Source organism: Schistocerca gregaria, chromosome 4 (genome assembly GCF_023897955.1).
Source record: "Schistocerca gregaria isolate iqSchGreg1 chromosome 4, iqSchGreg1.2, whole genome shotgun sequence".
NCBI lineage: Eukaryota > Metazoa > Arthropoda > Insecta > Orthoptera > Acrididae > Schistocerca > Schistocerca gregaria.
The window spans coordinates 309326947-309350301 of NC_064923.1; the positions used below are offsets into that span (position 1 = coordinate 309326947).

Sequence of the window (23355 nt, forward strand, 5' to 3'; positions counted from 1 at the left end):
CTATCCAGGTAGTTCTACATCTACATCTACATCCATACTCCGCTAACCACCTGACGGTGTGTGGCGGAGGGTACCTTAAGTACCTCTATCGGTTCTCCCTTCTGTTCCAGTCTCGTATTGTTCGTGGAAAGAAGGGATTGTCGGTATGCCTCTGTGTGGGCTCTAATCTCTCCGATTTTATCCTTATGGTCTCTTCGCGAAATATACGTAGGAGGGAGCAATATAATGGTTGACTCTTCGGTGAAGGTATGTTCTCGAAACTTTAACAAAAGCCCGTACCGAGCTACTGAGCGTCTCTCCTGCAGAGTCTTCCACTGCAGTTTATCTATCATCTCCGAAACGCTTTCGCGATTACTAAATGATCCTGTAACGAAGCGCGCTGCTCTCCGTTGGATCTTCTCTATCTCTTCTATCAACCCTATCTGGTATGGATCCCACACTGCTGAGCAGTATTCAAGCATTGGGGGAACAAGCGTACTGTAACCTACTTTCTATGCTTTCGGATTGCATTTCCTTAGGATTCTTCCAATGAATCTCAGTCTGGCATCTGCTTTACCGACGATCAACTTTATATGATCATTCCATTTTAAATCACTCCTAATGCGTACTCCCAGATAATTAATGGAATTAACTGCTTCCAGTTGCTGACCTGCTATTTTGTAGCTAAATGATAAGGGATCTATCTTTCTATGTATTCGCAGCACATTGCACTTGTCTACATTGAAATTTAATTGCCATTCCCTGCACCATGCGTCAATTCGCTGCAGTTGTTGATATCTTGGGCCGGCGGCGGTGGCCGAGCGGTTCTAGGTGCTTCAGTCCTAAGCCGCGCGACCGCTTCGGTCGCAGGTTCGAATCCTGCCTCGGGCTTGGATTTGTGATGTTCTTAGGTTACTTAGGTTTAAGTAGTTCTAAGTCTAGGGGACTGATGACCTCAGATGTTAAGTTCCATAGTGCTCAGAGCCATTTGAACCACATTTCAATTTGATTATCTAATTGAGATGCTGTGGATCACTACTGAAATTTCGAGAGAGTACTTCCCGGGAAGAGTCGGATAACACAATACTTCCTTCCACACACGTCTCGCGAAATGGCCATTGCGACAAAAGTCAGAGTTAATACAGAGTCTGTCCGATAATCATTCTTCTCACGCGCCATTCGCGTGGTTGGAACAGGGATGGGGGAGGGGGGTTGGAGGTGGCTTGCTGAGTGTTACTGAAGATGTTACAAAAAACAGTCTGACGTTGCTGTTGGGTTATTATTTATCAACTCTGTCTTATATATATTGTTCCGTAATTTTTTATGCGAACGTTTCTGGAAACATATCATTCCTTTTGTGGTATATTGAGCTAAATGAAACGTAATTCTTGTTTCTGTTATCATTATCAAATGTTCAGATGTGTGTGAAATCTTATGGAACTTAATTGCTAAGGTCATCAGTCCCTAATTACACACTACTTAACCTAAATTATCCTAAGGACAAACACACACACACCCATGCCCGAGGGAGGACTCGAACCACCGCCGGGACCAGCCGCACAGTCCACGACTGCAGCCCCTAGGACCGCTCGGCTAATCCCGCGCGGCTACCATTATCAGTCTTTTGTGCTGCTGACACAATACAGAAAGTTTGATAAATTGGTATTGTAAGTGTTGTAGTGTCTCACTTTTTCGAACATGATCGACGAGTTGATTTTTCACGCCCGTCTCAGATCTCAATACCAATGAACAAACAGAATTGGATGTCACAGCGGAAAGAAAGATGGTTCGTTGAGCCCGCCCACCTCAGGTTTCGGTGCAGGAACTGCTGTCCATGGTTCAGGGTACATAAAAATCCAAAAAGGCACGTGTTCTTTCAAGGGGGGTGGCAAGAACGTACAGCATCCTCCGAACCATGGATTCCTTATTCCTAGAATTCCGGAAGACGTTTGACACGGTGCTCCAGAACAGACTGTTAACGACGGTCCGAGCATACAGATCAAGTTAGAAGACATGTGCATGCCTCGAATAATATGGACTACTTTTTAAGTAATAGAATCCAGTACGTCGTCCACTATGGCGAGTGTTCATCAGAGACAGAGTGTCCTGGGAAAGTGTGATAGGACTGTTCTTTTTCTCTGTATGCATGAATGATCTCACGGACAGGCTGACTAGCAATGTGCGAATTGTTTGCCAATGACACTGTGCTGTACGAGGAGTTGTCATCCTTGAGCAACTTTTGGAGGATACAAAACGACTTAGACAAAATTATTAGTTGGTTTGATGAATGACAGCTCCCTGATTTTCGAATACAGCATTAGTAGCGTAGTGCTTGACACAGTAACATCGAATAAATATCCAGGCTTGACGTTGCAAAGTGGAATGAGTGCTTAAGGACGGTAGTAGGGAAGACAAGTTGTCGATTTCGATTTATTGGAAGAATTTAGGGAAAGCCCGTGATTCATCTGTAAAGGAGACCCTGGTGCGACTGCTGGAGTCTTTGGGATCCTTATCAGGTCAGATTAAGGGAAGGTATCGAAACAATTCAGAGGCGGGCTGCTAGATCTATCATCATCATCATCATCATCATCATCATTTAAGACTGATTATGCCTTTCAGCGTTGTCTGGAGCATAGTCCCCCTTATAAAATTCCTCCATGATCCCCTATTCAGTGCTAACATTGGTGGATCTTCTGGAGTTAAACCTATTACTTCAAAATCATTGTTAACCGAATCCAGGTACCTTTTCCTTGGTCTACCGCGACTCCTCCTACCCTCTACTGCTGAAGCCATGAGTCTCTTGGGTAACCTTGCTCCTGCCATGCGTGTAACATGATCGCACCATCTAAGCCTGTTCGCCCTGGCTGCTACATATATAGAGTTCATTCCCATTTCCTCATTGTGGACACCCTCCTGCCATTGTTCCCATCTACTAGTACCTGCAATCATCCTAGCTACTTTCATATCCGCAACCTCAACTTTACTGATCAGGTAACCTGAATCCACCCAGCTTTCGCTCCCATACTACAAAGTTGGTCGAAAGACTGAACGGTGCACAGACAGCTTAGTCTTGGTACTCACTTCCTTCTTGCAGAAGAGAGTACATAGTAGCTGAGCGCTCACTGCATTAGCTTTGCTACACCTCGCTTCCAGTTCTTTCACTATGTTGCTAAATCTATCAACACGCGAGTGTTACGGAGATGCATCGCGAACCCAAGTGCGGATCCCAGTAGGGAAGGCGACGTTCTTTTCGCAGAGCTCTGCTGAGAAAATTTTGAAGAATCGGCATTCGAATGTGAGTGCACAAATATTCTACTGCCGCCAACGTACACTTCGCGGAAGGAGCACGATGACAAGTTAAGAGAAATTAGGGCTCGTGTGGTGTCATGTATAGATTTCGTTCTTCGCTCGCTCTTTTTACGAATGGAACACGAAAGGAGATGACTAGTGATGGTACAAGGTACCGTCCGCTACCTGCCATATGTTGGCTTGCAGAGTATGTACGTGGAGGTATACGTAGAAGGCAACGAGAGCAACGCGCAGCTCGTGTCGGCTGTGCACAGCGCGCGGCGCCTCTACTTTATCTGAAGCGGGCGGGCCTGCCCCCGGTGTTATCTGCCTGTGCGTTTCTGTATGTGCCGACCCAGCCGCCGCTGCCGCTTTCTCTGCGCTCGCTTTGTCGCTCCTGGGCTTTGTTCCTCTGCGGTGGGCAGGCCGGTGTGAGAAGCAACGAGCGACGAAAGGGCTTCCCCCGCACTTACGAAAAGGACCTGATCAACAGTATTACGCAGAAGCAGGTCCGCAATTTTGCATCTTCAGAATATCAGCAGCTTTGGACTCACGTATAAGAGAATATCCGAGTGGGAAAAAAGAACTTAAAAAGGAAACCAGCTAGAAAAGGGAATTAAAAGAAGGGTGGAAGGAAAACTGGGATTTAACGTCGCGTCGACGGCCAGGTCATTAGTGAAACAGCACAAACTCAAAATGGACAGGGATGAGGAAGCAAATCGACGGTGTTCCTTTCAATGGATATATCACGATATTCATCTTGTCGTTGAAGATCACATTTTGTCCGCGTTTGCCTCCTAATACGTACGATGGTCTTTCAATAACTAATGCAACGCATTTTCTTTCTCGGCCATATTAGACATTGAAAAAGAAAGTGGGATTTCTACATCTACATCTACATGGACACTCTGCAAATCACATTCAAGTGCCCGGCAGAGAGTTCATCGAACCACCATCACAATTCTCTATTATTCCAATCTTGTACAGCGCGCGGAAGGAATGAACACCTATATCTTTCCGTACGAGCTCTGATTTCCCTTATTTTATCGTGGTGGTCGTTCCTCCCTATGTAGGTCGGTGTCAACAAAATATTTTCGCATCCGAAGGAGAAAGTTGGTGATTGGAATTTCGTGAGAAGATTCCGTCGCAACGAAAAACGCCTTTCTTTTAATGATGTCCATCCCAAATCCTGTATCATTTCAGTGACACTCTCTCCCATATTTCGCGATAATACAAAACGTGCTGCCTTTCTTTGAACTTTTTCTATGTACTCCGTCAGTCCTACCCACACCGCGCAGCAGTATTCTAAAAGAGGACGGACAAGCGTAGTGTAGGCACTCTCCTTAGTAGAACTGTTACATTTTCTAAGTGTCCTGCCAATGAAACGCAGTCTTTGGTTAGCCTTGCAGAGCAACGTACCGCTTCAGCCCCTGTAGTTTCATGAAGTTCCGATAGGCGTATGGCTATACGTAGCCTGCAACCGTCATCTGTAAGGGAGGTGCGTTCCAAGCAGAAAGCTGTCACTGATTTTCTTTTGGGGGAAAACTTGCGCATCGCAGATCAGGCGCCTGCAGAAGTCTACGGAGACCTGGCAGCGAACAAATGCACAGTGTGTAGCTGGGCGAGGCGTTCTGTCATCGTCGCAACAAGGTCGCGCAAACCTGTTCCATCTCCCACATGCCGTCCGGCCGCACACAGCCGTGGCTTCTGCAATGTTGCGAAGTGCGCACACGACTTCAGCGTGTTCGTCGCTACAAGAATGAAAACGAATTTCTGCTTCTCCATGACAACGCAAGGCCTCACACAAGTCTGCGCACCCGAGAGGAGCTCACAAAACTTGATTCGACTGTTCTTCCTCATCCATCCTGTAGCCTGGATCTCACACCTTGCGTGTGTTTCGCACAGTAGAAGAATGCACTCCACAGGAAGCTGCATGTGGATGCTGGGGAGTTATTGATGCAGGAAGACATTGACCCACACGTTGGCCACTATGAGTGATAGCATGTCGCGTACACGCCCTCCCAGTAAGGTGCCGTGAAAATACGGTTTTGTAGCCAAAAGAGTGGGAATAATGTGGCGTACGGGAACCGTGAATAAAACCAAAAGTGTTGCATTACTTACTGAACGTCCGTCTTCAGCAAACACAAATGCTCTTCCTATTGAACGCGCAAACATCTTTAGGTAAAGTTCCACCTTTGTCATAGGGTTCATTTACGTTCTGTCAAGTAAAATATAAATAAATCTGGCCTGTTAGTATTCACAGTTCTGAAATTAATGTACTTACATTTGAAGGGCTTATTTCAATAGTGGTACAAGTCCATTACCTCCACGTATCTGTATATAATGCTTCTGACATTAATGGTCCAAACAAACAGAAAGAAAGGTTCATCTCTAGCAAGAAGCCATATGATTGAATATTTCTGGTACCTCAACTGCAGATTTTTCAGCGCTCGTTTCACCTTAGGACTCTATATCTCAGAATGAACAAAAGTGGACTTGTACCACTATTGAAACAAGCCCTGCATTTATAACACTATCAACAGAAAAAAGTATAAAGCTTCGTATCATGTACTGATGTTTATGCAGCTGATTTGCAGTACAGCTGATATTTTGCTCGCCGGCGGCTGTGACCGAGCGGTTCTATGCACTTCAGTCTGGAACTGTGCTACGTCCGCAGGTTCGAATCCTGCCTCGGGCATGGATGTGTGTGATGTTCTTAGGTTAGTTAGGTTTAAGTTGTTCTAAGTTCTAGGGGACTGATGACCTCAGATGTTAACTCCCATAGTGCTCAGAGCCATTTGAACCATCTGATATTTTGCTCCCGTTTGTCATCTGCAGTGAATCAGGATTTTTCACTATTACGTTATTTATATTCACTAAAATTTTTAGCCTAAAGTCCCGACATAACTCAAGAAAGTTTCCTCGTGCCCTTCATAAGCGAAGCAGCGGCAGGCCTCAAAGAACAAAACACCCCGGTGTGAATTCTATTGAAAATTCAGAAGATCGCTTCGGGCAAGTGCTGATATTCCACTAAGTCCTTGTCTAATCCCAGACTGTTTTCATCTCTAATGACTTCGTCGTCGATAGGTCTTAGAAGCAATTCTGGGCTAAACATATTTTATGATATACGGACTATGTCACGCGGTGTGAATATCCTTAATGCGCTGACAGGGAAAAATCGCTACACCAAGAAGGAGTTGTGAGACATAAACGACAGTAGGTAGGCGTGTTTCTAAATCTGGAAGATGATTTCTATTCAGTTTTCACGCCAGTGGCATAAGAGTGGCGCTAACAAATCAAGTTTGCTTTAAATATATGCTGTGACGATCGTGAACGCTATTTACCTTTGAGATTGGACGCGATGACTTCATGTTAGTCAAGAACGTCTTTAAGGCGACAAAGACGCCATAGTTAACACCTTGCTGTGTTCGGACGAGGTCATGTAATAGGGCTACGAGAAGCTGGATGTGCCTTCTACGATACCAACGAAAGACTTGGCAGGAATATGGCCAATAATCGGACTCCGGACGGCTACGTAGCACTACCCAGCGGGTACCTTTGCCGCATCGACACTGCATCTGCAGCAGGAGTGTGAGCAGCAGTTGGCGCCACAATGGCAGAAGGAGCTGTTACTAATCAGTTACTTCAACGACAGCTCCGAGCCTCAGAGCCAGGCGCCATGTAGCGTGCATTTCACAGATCCACCAGTTGCGATTTCAGTGGTGTCATGCGAGAGCTCATTGGAGGGTAGGGTGGAGGTCTACTGCGTTTCCTGATAAAAGTTGGTTCTGAATCAGTACCAGTGTTGACTCTTTTTTGGTTAGTAGGAAACTAGTTGAGTGCCACCTGCAACCAGCCTGTCGGCGTCCTAGATACACTGGACCTACATCTGGAGCTATCGTCTCGGGTGCGATTTCGTATCACAGCGTGGCACTCTTGTGGTTACCCCATGCACCCTGACTGCAAAATTCTACGCCAACCTGGTGATTCGACCTGTTGCGCTGTCCCTCGTGAACAGCATTCCAAAGAGTGTTATCCAACCGGATAATGCTCGCCCACATACCGCTATTGTAACCCAACATGCTCTACAGAGAGGCGACATGTTGCCTTGACCAGCTCGATCACCAGGTCTGCCTCCAAACGAGCCCATATGGGACGTCATCGGACGACAACTCCAGCGTCATCCACAAGCACTATTAACTGTCCCTGTACTGACCGATCAAGTGCAACAGGGATGGAACTTCATCCCACAAACTAATATCCAACCTGTTCAACACACTGCATGCACGTTTACATGCATGCAGCATTGTGGAGGTTGCCCTGCTTGTTATTCTGCCAGCGTTTCACATTTGCAATGGCTTATCTCATGCTTTCATTAACTTGTGATCGTGTAATGTTAATCACTTACATATGTTACCTAGAGAAATGTATTCGCGAAATTCAATTACTCTACATTAATTATTTTTAATTTTGCGATCTTTTTCCGTCAGTGTATTTCGTTCACAGTCCAAAGCCAAGTATTTTGATGCTAGGTTCGTCGTCATATAACTTTTGTCTACTGAAATTTTTGTTCATGGAACGATGTCCTTTTCTAAATGGCAGTCTATAGCGGTTGTAAATACATGTATAAGCCTAAGTCGGTTGTTTAAATGTCTCGTGTGATTTTTCAGTAAAAGTGCCAGGTAAAGTTTTAGACCGGACTGAGTGGCCGAGTGGTTCTAGGCGCTTCAGTCTGGAACCGAGCAACCGCTGCAGTCGCAGGTTCGAATCCTGCCTCGGGCATAGAAGTGTGTGATGTCCTTAGGTTAGTTAGGTTTAAGTAGTTCCAAGTTCTACGGGACTGATACCTCAGAAGTTAAGTCCCATAGTGCTCAGAGCCATTTGAACCATTTAAAGTTTTAGATATCAAGATCTACAAGGCCAACTGATCAACGTACTCTCAACCAGTCCGAGAACCATAATAAAGTGTTTACGTGACAATGGAGGTGAAATTGAACCGTTGCGAAAGAGTCACTCATCTCTTTTTTTCCTTATATTCCGATTCATTTTTACGAAACGTTGCGCTATAGACATTAATGTGTGTTATACCTGCTCAAGGTTCAATAGCATTCTCTTTGTAACTTACGATGTGTTACTATAATCATATTTTGATCACATTTATTTTCCTTTTCCTTACAGAATGGTGACTCTCACATTCGCCTTTGTTTTACTCCACGTTTCTATCTACTTCTTCGTGTCCGTGTCTGTGAGTGAGTGTTTGTGTGTCTAACCAAGAGCTGCACAACACGCTATTTAATATCAATAACATCCTCTTCTGTTATTTTTAGCTGCACGGGATAAGCAGAGCGGTCTTAGGCGCTGCAGTCATGGCCAGTGCTGCTGGTCCCGGCGGAGGTTCGAGTCCTCCCTCGGGCATAGGTGTTTGCGTTTATCCTTAGGATAATTTAGGTTAAGTAGCGTGTAAGCTTAGGGACTGATGACCTTAGTAGTTAAGTCCCATAAGATTTCACGCACATTTGAACATTTTGTTATTCTTAACTTTTTCTGTTTCCTCTTTCAATTTAAGCCTACTTTTCGGGGCTTAAACTCTTAATTTGCTGAACATTTAACATACAAACAGACTGTTCTGCTTCTATTGAAAGTGATAGCAATGGAATTTTGTGACAATACAACAAACGCCCGTTACGTAACAACTACCAGACAGTGTCCTTGCAAGATAACCTTTATTCAGCTGACGTGCAAAGTTGTGAGCCCGTCTTTCAGTGTGCTGAAGCGCAGTATTAACTCACTAAGAAACTTAGCTTCTCATTTGACCGTGTTTCTCTAGTAGTACTATGAGCTGTAAAATCCACAGAATATGAGGCAGTTCTTCCGGATGCCAGAATCATTTGTCGTTTCGTAATACAAACTCCTACTAAAATAAATATTCATGTAATCTCTCCACTCTGACTGCTTTCACTTCCTACGTCGCCTTACAGTCAAATGCTGATACGTCATCAACCACACGATTTCTTTTAACGAAATTAAGTTTCTAATTTACTTGTGCTACCCATTTCATGGACCTGCATTAGATGGATGCTTTAGAAACGTTCTTTTTGCACCACTGACGTTTCCGAGGTCGATCTTCGATTACCTGCTTGTCGGTGTGGCGTTAAATTCTAATAATCCTTACAGCTTATTTTACCACTTCCAAATGAAACTACTATTGAATGTAATGCGGCATGTCCATTGTTTTCCTTCGTAGGGGAGCGTGTAATGGTCAGCTGTTACAAAGATTTGTAGAAAGTTATTCGTTGTTTGTAGGACTGTAATGTTCATATTTCACTAATTAATTTTTAGTGAGAGGAGGCATTGTCTGCCGGGGACTCTTCATATTAAGTTTTTCAGGACAGCCTCAAGTCACCCTCAGTAGGTTTTATTGATTTGTCAGCGAAATCTACTGATTGCCACTTGTGACTGACACGAAAAACATAATTAATTTTATTAAAGTGCGGCCTCAAATCCAATAATGTGGCTGAGACAAGAGTGTACATGGCGTTATTAAATGCCTACATGTCGTGTAAATATTGTTTTAAGAAATGACTACTTAAATTATACTGGTCATACAATGATTCGACATAATTGTTTTCGTATTTTAGCTGTTTACCGTAGGTCCCATGCAATGCAATGCAAAAATATTCTGGACTAGAGGTCATGTGAATGTCGTTTCGTTAGTTGATGCTTAGTCGTTGTCTCATTAGAGAGGAATTGGCTTAGATTCCACAGGAGTGAGCGAGTATTTAGCGTTGACCTTATAAGGTCATTTGGCTTTTCTTCTGAAATTATTTAAGACTGCTGACCCGCTTCAGCTTTGCACTGGTAGCAGTAAATATCTACGAATATCTATGAATTGTCTTGCTTAATGATAATAAGTTATGTACGCAAACCTTCCTCGTGCATGCGTCTGTCTATTAGTGAAAACCATATCAAAATTCCTACAGTAGCTCTTGAAGTTAGCCTTCACACACGGACGGAAAAACGCGACTGGGGACTTTAATTCATTATAGTTCAGTCAACTTCCACGAATTGTTTATAAATTATGTACACAAACCTTTCTCATGAATCAGTCCATTTACTAGTGAAAACCGCATCAAAATCCCTATATTAATTCCTGATATTAGTCTTCACCAACAGACAGAAAAACGCGGCGGGGGACTTAAAATTTTTAACAAGTACAGAAGATAAAGGAAATTGAATTCTGGAGGTCTGTATTAGCAGTTGAATTCAATGATTACCTGGTTTGAATCTCTTCATTACGTCTGTGCTAAAACGACCAATAGAAGCTGTAATAATGTGCAGCCACTGAGGGAAAACAAGAAATTAATGTTGTGCACGTGATGTAACTCTAATAAAAGTCACCAGCGACCATTCTAAAGCAATTGCCAGAAGGCTGTACGTGTTTACCTCTTACGCAGCTGACTCTTTAAGTATGATAAAATCTACGCTGTATGACAGTAGCTCGTCGACGAAACAAGGTAATGATGAGCAGCTTTTCTTGGTTGTACATTCTCTGCCGCTAAGAGTCGGTCTAGCATTAAACAAATGTTGCTCATAGAAGTAGTACGATACGGAATTCATCAAATTTTAAGGGATATTGTTCTTGTCAGCACCCAAACAAATTGATGTGTTGGAACGTGTAACCCCACAAACCAAGGAAGACATAAAAAGCAGTTACCACAGGCAAAGACGGCATTCCTGTCCAAAAGAAGCCTGCCAGTAACAAACGTCGAACTTAATCTGAGGGAGAAATTTCTGAGAATGTATGTTTGCATTACAGCATTGTTTGGTAGTGAAACTGGGCTGTGGAAAAAGCGGGAAAAGAAGAGAATCTAAGCGTTTGAGACGTGGGCTATAGAAGATTTATGAAAGTTAGATGCACAGATTTGATAAGGAGTGATGAAGTTAGCCGCAGAACTGGCAAATAAAGGAACAGTTTTTTGAAAATGACAAGAACAAAGAACACGATGATAGGAATGTGTTAAAACATAGCTTCGATGGGACTAGTTGGAGCTGTAGACGGCACAAACTGTAGGGGAAGACAGATATTGGAATATATCCGATAAATAATTGAGGACGAGTCAGCAGCGATGTCGCGAGAATGACATATGTCGTTAGACTCTTCTATAATTCCACTGACAATAAATGCAGGATTCAGGTATCACTCTGAGATGAAGACGTTGGCACAAGAGAAGAACTGGTGGCGGGGCGCACCGAAACAATCAGAAGATGGTTCCGACTTAACAAATATTCAATGGATGTATAGGTGCTAGTCAACACGATATTTGTTTCCTGCTGTTAGCATCGTCTTCAGACAATATCACTGCGTATTTTTCATGAGTTACTAGTTTTCTGTTTATTGTACACTCCTGGAAATGGGTAAAAAAACACATTGACACCGGTGTGTCAGACCCACCATACTTGCTCCGGACACTGCCAGAGGGCTGTACAAGCAATGATCACACGCACGGCACAGCGGACACACCAGGAACCGCGGTGTTGGCCGTCGAATGGCGCTAGCTGCGCAGCATTTGTGCACCGCCGCCGTCAGTGTCAGCCAGTTTGCCGTGGCATACGGAGCTCCATCGCAGTCTTTAACACTGGTAGCATGCCGCGACAGCGTGGACGTGAACCGTATGTGCAGTTGACGGACTTTGAGCGAGGGCGTATAGTGGGCATGCGGGAGGCCAGGTGGACGTACCGCCGAATTGCTCAACACGTGGGGCGTGAGGTCTCCACAGTACATCGATGTTGTCGCCAGTGGTCGGCGGAAGGTGCACGTGCCCGTAGACCTGGGACCGGACCGCAGCGACGCACGGATGCACGCCAAGACCGTAGGATCCTACGCAGTGCCGTAGGGGACCGCACCGCCACTTCCCAGCAATTTAGGGACACTGTTGCTCCTGGGGTATCGGCGAGGACCATTCGCAAGCGTCTCCATGAAGCTGGGCTACGGTCCCGCACACCGTTAGGCCGTCTTCCGCTCACGCCCCAATATCGTGCAGCCCGCCACCAATGGTGTCGCGACAGGCGTGAATGGAGGGACGAATGGAGACGTGTCGTCTTCAGCGATGAGAGTCGCTTCTGCCTTGGTGCCAATGATGGTCGTATGCGTGTTTGGCGCCGTGCAGGTGAGCGCCACAATCAGGACTGCATACGACCGAGGCACACAAGGCCAACACCCGGCATCATGGTGTGGGGAGCGATCTCCTACACTGGCCGTACACCTCTGGTGATCGTCGAGGGGACACTGAATAGTGCACGGTACATCCAAACCGTCATCGAACCCATCGTTCTACCATTCCTAGACCGGCAAGGGAACTTGCTGTTCCAACAGGACAATGCACGTCCGCATGTATCCCGTGCCACCCAACGTGCTCTAGAAGGTGTAAGTCAACTACCCTGGCCAGCAAGATCTCCGGATCTGTCCCCCATTGAGCATGTTTGGGACTGGATGAAGCGTCGTCTCACTCGGTCTGCACGTCCAGCACGAACGCTGGTCCAACTGAGGCGCCAGGTGGAAATGGCATGGCAAGCCGTTCCACAGGACTACATCCAGCATCTCTACGATCGTCTCCATGGGAGAATAGCAGCCTGCATTGCTGCGAAAGGTGGATATACACTGTACTAATGCCGACATTGTGCATGCTCTGTTGCCTGTGTCTATGTGCCTGTGGTTCTGTCAGTGTGATCATGTGATGTATCTGACCCCAGGAATGTGTCAATAAAGTTTCCCCTTCCTGGGACAATGAATTCACGGTGTTCTTATTTCAATTTCCAGGAGTGTATATCCCCCACTGATCAGTTTGAGAGGCTGATTCTCTGGATGCATCCTATATGTAAATCGTTTCCACGGTCATTGAGAAACCTGACGCTTAAGTCGTAATGCTACACTAGCCACAATATTTCTCATTAGCAAGAGCAATAGCCTCTAGAAAAGCGGACCAAAAATTACATTCTTTGACAGCTATGTACGAGAAAACTGGGAGAGGACATCAGATACACGTGATTAGTAGTAAGAGAAAAGCCGTAACAGCTTTTTTGGAGCGAAAGATATCCTTTGCAGCAGGAAAATGTGTACTTTTAAAAATCGGAATTCAGGCATGTCACAGACGACTTCCCCGCATGAAACTGTGCACTAAAGCTGTTAATATGGGAGTATTACACATTACAAACAGCCCAGAACTCGTTAATTGGGTCAGTAACAATAAGTGTGTAATTCAGTACACGTATCATGACACGAAAGCCTGAGAGATGCAACATATTCTCTTCGATACGGGCCGGCCGGGGTGGCCGATTCTAGGCGCTTCAATCTGGAACCGTGCGACTGCTACGGTCGCAGGTTCGAATCCTGCCTCGGGCATGGATGTGTGTGGTGTTCTAGGTTAGTTAGGTTTAAGTAGTTCTAAGTTCTAGGGGACTGATGACCTCAGCAGTTAAGTCCCATTGTGCTCAGAGCCATTTGAACCATTTTCTTCGATACGGAAGGAGAGATCAGAGAGTTGTTTCGCTCCCCACATGCAAAGAAAATAGACTCCTCGGCACCTGGGAACGGGGATATCGGAAACGACGAGGCTAGTAGGCGTATCTGTGCAAAGTGGCTGAAGGATGGTGGCGCTATGAGCAGGTGGCAAGGTGTTGGACGTCCACGTCGGGGCCTGTCCGCTCTGTAATGCAACGCAGACGGCGATAATGGCCCATCTGACGACAGGGTGAAGCGACGGTGCCGCCCAGCACACATTATTGAACATGCGGTTCCGCAGCAGCTGACGTCCACGTGCTCCAATATGCATGATGCAACGTCATTGTCAGTTACTTTTACAGTGGGTACGGGACCGTCGACACTGGGTCCTGGATCAGTGGAAACGTTTCACCCGGTGGGATGACTCAAGTTTCTTGTTGCACCAGGTCGATGGTCGTATCCGAATACGCCGTCTACCAGACGAACGGCTGTTCGAAACATGTACCGCGCAACGGACGCAAGTCCATGGACGCGTACTTTTATGCTTTGGAGGACATGAATCGGAGCTCACCTGGGATCTGTAGTGCACTACTCGCTATTAAAATTGCTACACCAAGAAGAAATGCAGATGATAAACGGGTATTCGTTGGACAAATATATTATACTACAACTGACAAGTGATTACATTTTCACTCAATTTGGGTGCATAGATCCTGAGAAATCAGTTCCCAGAACAACCAACCAACTCTGGCCGTAATAACGGCTTTGAAACGGTTGGGAATTGAGTCAAACAGAACTTGGATGGCGTGTCCAGGTACAGCTGCCCATGCAGCTTCAACACGATACCACAGTTCATCAAGAATAGTGACTGGCGTATTGTGACGAGCCAGTTGCTCGGCCATCATAGATCAGACGTTTTCAATTGGTGAGACATTTGGAGAATGTGCTGGCAAGGGCAGCAGTCGAACATTTTCTGTATCCAGAAAGGCCCGTACAGGGTCTGCCACATGCTTCCGTGCATTATCCTGCTGAAATGTAGGCTTTCGCAGGGATCGAATGAAGGGTAGAGCCACGGGTCGTAACACATATGAAATGTAACGTCCACTCTTCAAAGTGCCGTCAATGCGAACAAGAGGTGACTGAGACGTGTAACCAATGGCACCCCATACCAACACGCCGGGTGATACGCCAGTATGGCGATGACGAATACGCGCTTCCAATGTGCGTTCACCGCGATGTCGCGAAAAACGGATGCGACCATCATGATGCTGTAAACAGAACCTGGATTCATCCGAAAAAAAAGACGTTTTGCCATTCGCGCAACCAGGTTTGTCGTTGAGTACACCATCGCAGGCGTTCCTGTCTGTGATGCAGCGTCAAGTGTAATCGCAGTCATGGTCTCTGACCTGATAGTCCATGCTGCTGCAAACGTCTTCGAACTGTTCGTGCAGATGGTTGTTGTCTTGCAAACGGCCCCACCTGTTGACTCAGGGATCGAGACGTGGTTGCACGATGCGTTACAGCCATGCGGATAAGATGCCTGTCATCTCGACTGCTAGAGATACGAGGCCGCTGGGATCCAGCACGACGTTCCGTATTACCCTCCTGAACACACCGATTCCATATTCTGCTAACAGTCATTGGATCTCGACCAACGCGAGCAGCAACGCGATAGGCTGCAATCCGACCTTTATCAAAGTCGGAAACGTGATGGTACGCATTTCTCCTCCTTACACGAGGCATCACAACGTTTCACTAGGCAACGCCGGTCAACTGCTGTTTGTGTATGAGAAATCGTTTGGAAACTTTCCTCATGTCAGCAGGTTGTAAGTATCGCCACCGGCGCCAAACTTGTGTGAATGCTCTGTAAAGCTAATCATTTGAATATCACAGCATCTTCTTCCTGTCGGTTAAATTTCGCGTCTGTGTGACGTCATCTTCGTGGTGTAGCAATTTTAATGGCCAGTAGTGTAGTTACCGAAGGCGCCATGACAGCTATGGACTGTTTGAACACTAGTGTAGGCTACGTGCATCCCTTCATGCTTAGTGTCTGTCCCGATGGCGGTAGCATCTCCCAGGAATATAACTGTACGAGTCATAAGGCCAGACTAGCGCTACATTGGTTTTGGTAACACGATGGTAAACGCACGTTGATGCGTTCACTAACAAATACGCCAAATCTAAACCCGATGGAATAGATCTGGGACGCTATAGACCGCCATCTCGACGGCCAGAGACCACCGGCTCTAATTACGGGAATTCCGTCACCTGACCGTAGACATCTGGTGCCACAAACTACTGGAAATCTACGAAGGATTTGTTGAATCCGAGGCACGCAGAACCTCTGATGCCGTGCGTTTCAAAGGGGGGCCAACACGCTCTATAGCTTATGGCCACAATTTTTTGTTTTATCAATGTAACTGCTCTTCTTCCTCATCCCTGGAAGAGATATCAGCATTACGGGAACATCCTGAATAAGCAGGAACTAGCTAATTAAGCTGTAGTGCGGTGTTGTGTCAAAGGTTCCTCAGCCTTGTTGTCTATGCCGTGTTTTGTTAGAGCCAGCTGTGGCTGCTTCAGGTTAGCGAGAACAGCTGTGTCACCAGAGATGGGCGCGCCCGCTGCTTCCATGACGACTGCAGTCGTCTGCAGAGATGACATGCAATTTTATAGCGAAGTATATCGTACCTGAACTGTTAATTACTGATGAAATAAGGTGCTTCCGACGTGATGAGGAGAAACAGATTGTATCACACTGTCAGTAGCACACGATAGCAGGCTGAAGTTGCATGTAGGAATATAGCTCGAGACAATGGAACCAACGACAGTTTCCATTCGGAAGGCGAAACGAAAGAGTATTAGCTCGAAGCCTGCAATGACTTCACTGTTGAACCTCTACCTCATCGTTAAGTAATCTTACAGATCAGCGTGCAACCCCACAGAAGCGCACTGGCACAGAAAATGCGATATTAGTAAATTTATGATGGTATTTGCATCGATAGCAATTTACAATGTATCCCAGTACTGAATTATACAACTGATACGCCTTTCAGTAGGTAAAAAGTAAACGCAAGTAGTTAAAAGAAACAATAAGGACCTCTACTATTTTCTGTATACATAAACGATCGGGCAAGCAGGATGGGCAGCACTCTGCGATTGCTTGCTGATGATGCTGTGGTGTCGACTCTGAGTGACTGTAGGAAGACACAACATGACTTAGACAAAATTTCTAGTTGGTGTGAGGAATGGCAGCTGATTCTAAATGCAGAAAAATTTAACTTAACTGCGGATGAGTAGGAGAAACAAAATGTTCGGCTACAGCATTAATAATGTCCTTGTTCACACAGTCACGTCGTTTAAATAGCTGGGCGTAACGTTGCAAAGTGAAATGGAACGAACTTATGAGCATTGTGACTGGCAAGAAGAATTGTCGACTTCGGTTTACTGGGAGAATCTTAGGAAACTGTAGTTCATCTGTAAAGGATATCGCATATAGGACGCTAGTACGACCTATTCTTGATTACTGCTCGATTGTTTGGGACATGTATCAGGGTCGATTTAAGTGAATTCAGAGGCAGGCTGATAGATTTGTTACTAGGAGGTTGGAACAACTTGCAAGTGTTATAGAAATGCTTCGGGATCTCAAATGGAAATCCCTGGAGGGAAGACGACGTTTCATTCGAGGAACATTGTTGAGAAATTTACAGAAGTGGCTTTTGAAGCTGACTGCAGAACGATTCTACTGCCACCATCATATATTTCGCTTAAGGACAACCAAGGTACGATACGAAAAAATAGGGCTTAAACGGAGGCATGCAGATGGTCGTTTTTCTCCCTCGCTCTGTTTGCGAGCAGAACAGGAAAGGGAAAAACTAGTGGTACAGGGTACCCTCCGCCATACACCGTGCGGTTGCTTGCGGAGTATGTATGTAAATGTAGAATAACGCTGCTGAATAGTTTGTTGATGAAGAAGAGAAAAGATTAAAAAATGGATGTCACACAGTACAGGAGCAACACACAAATGCATCCTCACGCACAACACAGAGCGAGTAGCAGAGTCGATTAAAGCCTCTACCGGTAGATAGCGTATCGAATTTCCGGCCTTCGAGGTGCCGCTAGCAATGTCACAGCTACGTTGCACAGCCACGCATGAGCAAAAGTCAAGACTGTATTAATAGCAGAACACGAATGCTCTGAACTGGTCTTACCTGTTTCAAGAGAAAGCTGTGGCACGTAGTTCAAGGAAACTGATCTTGTCAACAACATATTCTCAAACGCTCTCTGACTTTAAGATACGTATCACAATAAATGACATCCTATATGTTAGAAGCAATTAAGAAAGAGACGCACTTCATAGCAAATGATTCAAATGGCTCTGAGCACTATGGGACTTAACATCTGAGGTCATCAGTCCCCTAGCACTTAGAACTACTTAATCCTAACTAACCTAAGGACATCACACACATCCATGTTCGAGGCAGGATTCGAACCTGCGACCGTAGCAGTCGCGCGGTTGGGGACTGAAGCGCCTAGAACCGCTCGGCCACCGTGCACACTCAGGAAGATATACTCTACAAGTGAATCGTCATGTAAATTTATTGCACAACTTTACGAACGTCATAAACAAGAGATGGCACGAGGAAGACCACCATAGATAAATTTAATAACATGATAATCAGATACGTTTATACGTTTAAGGACGTAATTGGGAACATTTCGTCATAGGAAGACTGCCTGCATTTGCACACACTTCGTATGGGTGCGGTGAAGTTTTATTAAATTGAAGAAACGTAAGTTACAATTTAACTTTCGTCGATACCGAGACAATTAGTAACAGGGTGGAAAAGGACAAGGGACGGATCCGGTGGTCTCTTCGTTGAAAGAACTAACCGAGTCTGATGTGGCTTATGGAAATCGTAGAGAAACATACTCGGGATGATAGAATGGATTTACATTCCATTCTCCCAGATATGAGTCCACTGTCTTAATCATCTCCCGGTCTAGCTTCGCTTCACAAAGAGAGAGCGATTTTTGACAGTTGAATCATTCTATAAAATCACAGCATTTAAGGCTAGTAATACAGCACGTTCGTAGTTTGCACTATGTAAACAGACGCCGACGGCGTTACACATCACTTCAAGTACGCGTTGAGGGTTCGAGGCAGAGGCCTGCTATTCGCACTTTGCATGAATGTCCTACCAGAAATATTGCCAGCCGTAGTGGCCGAGAGGTTCTAGGCACTGCAGCCCGGAACCGCGCGACTGCTACGGTCGCAGGTTCGAATCCTGCCTCGGGCATGGATGTGTGTGATGTCCGTAGGTTAGTTAGGTTTAAGTAGTTCTACGTTCTAGGGGACTGATGTCCGCAGAAGTTAAGTCCCATAGTGCTCAGAGCCATTTGAACCATTTAAACCAGAAATATTGCCCTGAGTGGCACTTGGAGAATCTGTCAGTACGATGGTGCTTTACCGCACAGGAATTTTTCGAAACGAAGATAGAACTACCGTAACATTGGGCTCGTTTCAGAACGAGCGCGGTGTCGCAGTGCTGGTATGGTACGGGAATCGCATTCTGGAAGACGGCTGATCAAGTCATCGGCGGTTCATCCGGATTAAGGTTGCCAGTGGTTTCCCGATACCTCTTGAGGCAAATTCCACGTTTTTTTCCTCCTTTTTTCTGCTTTAAATGTCGCCTGAAATATCTATGTTATTGTTGTGTTCATCCCAAGTTCACCAGAAACTCCATTATCGATTTACAGTACGAAGTGTGAAAAAGTGTCTCCGTAAACCATTCAGAGCGGGTAAAAAGTTGTGCAGATTACAGCCAATGTTGCAGCACGCAATTTTAACGACGGCGTAACTTACATTATGTAAAATTATGGAAGTACTCGAAAATGGGACCGGACAAGCTTGTTACAACTGCTGCACAAAAGCGGACGAAAAGCGTATCGAGTGAGCAGAACACTGGATGAAAAAGCTTCCGAAGAGGCCCACAGGACCATCTTGGTCACGAAGAGGCTGGAGGAGGGCGTCGACTTGGGTCGGGAAGGACTGTTGTATGGTCCAGGGATCGCTGACTAGAGGTATGTTCAACTTCTCAAAATGTAATCCAAAACTTCCTGGCAGATTAAAACTGTGTGCCGGACCGAGACTCGAACTCGGGACCTTTGCCTTTCGCAGGCAACTGCTCTACCACTTGCTCTACCACTAGAGCACTTGCCCACGAAAGGCAAAGGTCCCGAGTTCGAGTCTCGGTCCGGCACACAGTTTTAATCTGCCAGGAAGTTTCATATCAGCGCACACTGCGCTGCAGAGTGAAAATCTCATTCTGTAATCCAAAAGTTCAAAAGCGTTTTTCTCCTAACCATATTTTTTTCAAATTGGCGGAAAACATAGCTTGAGAATGGTACATAAGATTTTGATCAGAATTTGACACCACCATTCTAAATTCAATTATCTCTAAGCTTACGAAGCCGTTTTGCGGTATCTTCAATAGTGTATGTTCGGTGCACGTTTTTGTCTCGATTTTTTGGGCGATCAAAATGACATTTTTTGCAACACTTCATCTTTTGTTATAACTTAATATTTTACAACTGTTCTACGTATGCTGACAGAAAATATGTTGAAAATGATTCATACAAAATTATTTTGTAACAGGTCTAATAAGAGAGCGTCGGGAATTCCCGCCGATGATAGTGTTCCGTCTGTAAGGGATCCTTCCACCTGGTTCAGCGGTTACAGCGAGAGTCCGATACGGACAGTAATATGGTTTCTTGAAGTCAAAAGAGTAAGGAATAATACTACATCATCAGATTTAGCATTACTTTCTATTTTACTTGAAAAAAATGTCACGAAATTCACTATTTTTCATGCGTTCAAAATTGATTATTCAAAGAAGACTACCACCTTAAGCCAAGTTCGAATGTGTTCTGACACTGAATGATGAGCAGTTAGTTAGAAACGACGTATGACAGAACGAACCACATGAATTAAGAAGTGAATAAGGCGATTTTCAGACTTGGATTCAGTACAAAAAAGCTCCTGAACACGTATTCATAGGGAAAAGGAGGGTTGGAAATATATTATTTTCTGCATCGTTCTTGAGATTGTTCTCGTGGTTTCCATGTAACCAGCTTTGCTGAATACATGGCGCAGTGCCGAAGAGGATCGCCAGACACGATTCGCAACTGTTCATGGACCCAGTCCTGCTAGTTGCAATAACGTCTCCAATGGAAGATTAAGGCTTCATGGGTTTTTTCTGCATGTATTAAACAGATCTGTTGGGGTTATCTTCCGAGTAATGCGATCGTTGTGGTGCGAGATTTCCTCTCGTTTCTACTCGTGTATTCTTGGGATTGAAGAGTTCCTAGATAACAGAACGCAGCATGTCATTCTCTGTGGAGAGAAGTCTTCCGAAGTAAGAGTGATTTAAGGTGTGCCGCAGGGAAGTGTCATAGGACCATTGCTATTCACAATATACATAAATGACCTTGTGGATGACATCGGAAGTTCACTGAGGCTTTTTGAGGATGATGCTGTGGTATATCGAGACGTTGTAACAATGGAAAATTGTACTGAAATGCAGGAGGATCTGCAGCGAATTGAGGCATGGTGTAGGGAATGGCAGTTGTATCTCAATGTAGACAAGTGTAATGTGATGCGAATACACAGAAAGATAGATCCCTTATCATTTAGCTACAAAATAGCAGGTCAGCAACTGGAAGCAGTTAATTCCATAAATTATTTGGGAGTACGCATTAGGAGTGATTTAAAATGGAATGATCATATAAAGTTGATCGTCGGTAAAGCAGATGCCAGACTGAGATTCATTGGAAGAATCCTAAGGAAATGCAATCCGAAAACAAAGGAAGTAGGTTTCAGTACGCTTGTTCGCCCACTGCTCGACTACTGCTCAGCAGTGTGGGATCCGCACCAGGTAGGGTTGATAGAAGAGATAGAGAAGATCCAACGGAGAGCAGCGCGCTTCGTTACAGGATCATTTAGTAATCGCGAAAGCGTTACGGAGATGATAGATAAACTCCAGTGGAAGACTCTGCAGGAGAGACGCTCAGTAGCGCGGTACGGGCTTTTGTTGAAGTTTCGAGAACATACCTTCACCGAAGAGTCAAGCAGTATATTGCTCCCTCCTACGTATATCTCGCGAAGAGACCATGAGGATAAAATCAGAGAGATTAGAGCGCACACGGAAGCATACCGACAATCCTTCTTTCCACGTACAATACGAGACTGGAATAGAAGGAAGAACCGATAGAGGTACTCAGGGTACCCTCCGCCACACACCGTCAGGTGGCTTGAGGAGTATGGATGTAGATTTAGATGTAGATGACTGGGAAACTCGTTGAATCCTCGCACTCTTTTATGGGACGTCGCCGAGGGAGGAACTGGTTGGCACCTTTTTCGACTGATGACACGACAAGATTTGATCAGCAAACTTGCGAACAGGCTGAACACTGGTACATTTAATATATCTGAGGATTACACTTCAAAAACTGGAAAAAGAGGCTTACTATTAGACATACTGATTATTGCTTTTTCGCCTCTACGTCGTCGAATGGGTTGGGAAGAGAATTAGGCACATAATTACCAAATTTCAACTACTATACTGCAGTCTGCGTTCGTAGTAGTTACCGATCAGTGAATAGAGGAGAATGAAGTCGCGTCAGTGCCAGAAGGAGGTAAGTATAAACAGAAATAAGAGACAGTCTCGTTCGAGTACTTCCTGCACTGAAACCACGCTCAGTGGTTTCGGCGGCCTCGACGAGTGGAAGAGACAGCACTTGGCGTACCTTTTCCTCGGCACAGGCGAGGCTGGGGCGCCGCGCCTGCTGCTGCTGTTCGGTGGGTGGGGTGACGGCTTCGTCTCCGCTGCTGCTCATGGCTTCTGTCGGGACGCAGACCTAGGGAGGGAACACGGAGCTCGCGATGCGTTGCGCTGCGTAGCGTCTGGTCGCCGGCACTGCGTGCACTGGGCGAGCCTCGGCGGCGGCTGTCCATTAAGGCGGGCGCGCCCCGCGCCAGTGCGCATGCGCGAGCCGCCCCCGACGCGCCGCCTCTGTTTACAGCCGCGGGGCATGCGTAGCAAAATAAACAAAGCCTCGTCGCGGGCGTGCTGCCCGCCTGTCACCCGGCGCTGCCTCTTCCCGCCGCCGCCGCCCAGCCTCCGTGTAGCAGCCGTGGCGACTGCGGATTCACCACCGAGAAAAATAAACACTCGCAGAGGCGGCGTTGTGCCCCACTTGCAACAGAGTGCGCGTCCACTCGCGTGTGGACTGTGGCCAGGGACATGGAAATGCACACCGTCTGACACAAAGCAAAAAAAAAAAAAAAAAAAAAGGCGAAGCAGCCAGAATGAGAGGAGAAAACAAAATTAAACTTCAATGTTCCAGACACATATTAGCTCCATACTTAACAGTCATATACAACCGTTCGCTCGACGAAAGACCCGTACCCAAAGACTGGTTCAAAAATGGTTCAAATGGCTCTGAGTGCTCTGAGACTTAACTGCTGTGGTCACCAGTCCCCTAGAACTTAGAACAACTTAAACCTAACTAACCTAAGGACATCACACACA

The 23355-nt window shown here is 45.6% G+C and overlaps 1 protein-coding gene across 1 annotated transcript in view; it reads right to left on the reverse strand.

The window, feature by feature from the left end:
• The window catches only part of LOC126267000 (uncharacterized protein ZK1073.1), a 556825-nt gene extending 533989 nt beyond the window's left edge, over window positions 1-22836 (reverse strand). Inside the window, exon 1 of the mRNA XM_049971758.1 lies at window positions 22571-22836. Coding sequence (XP_049827715.1) covers window positions 22571-22660 — 90 coding nt within the window. The 5' untranslated portion in view covers window positions 22661-22836. The remainder of the gene's footprint in view (window positions 1-22570) is intronic.
• Window positions 22837-23355: the final 519 nt, after the last annotated feature.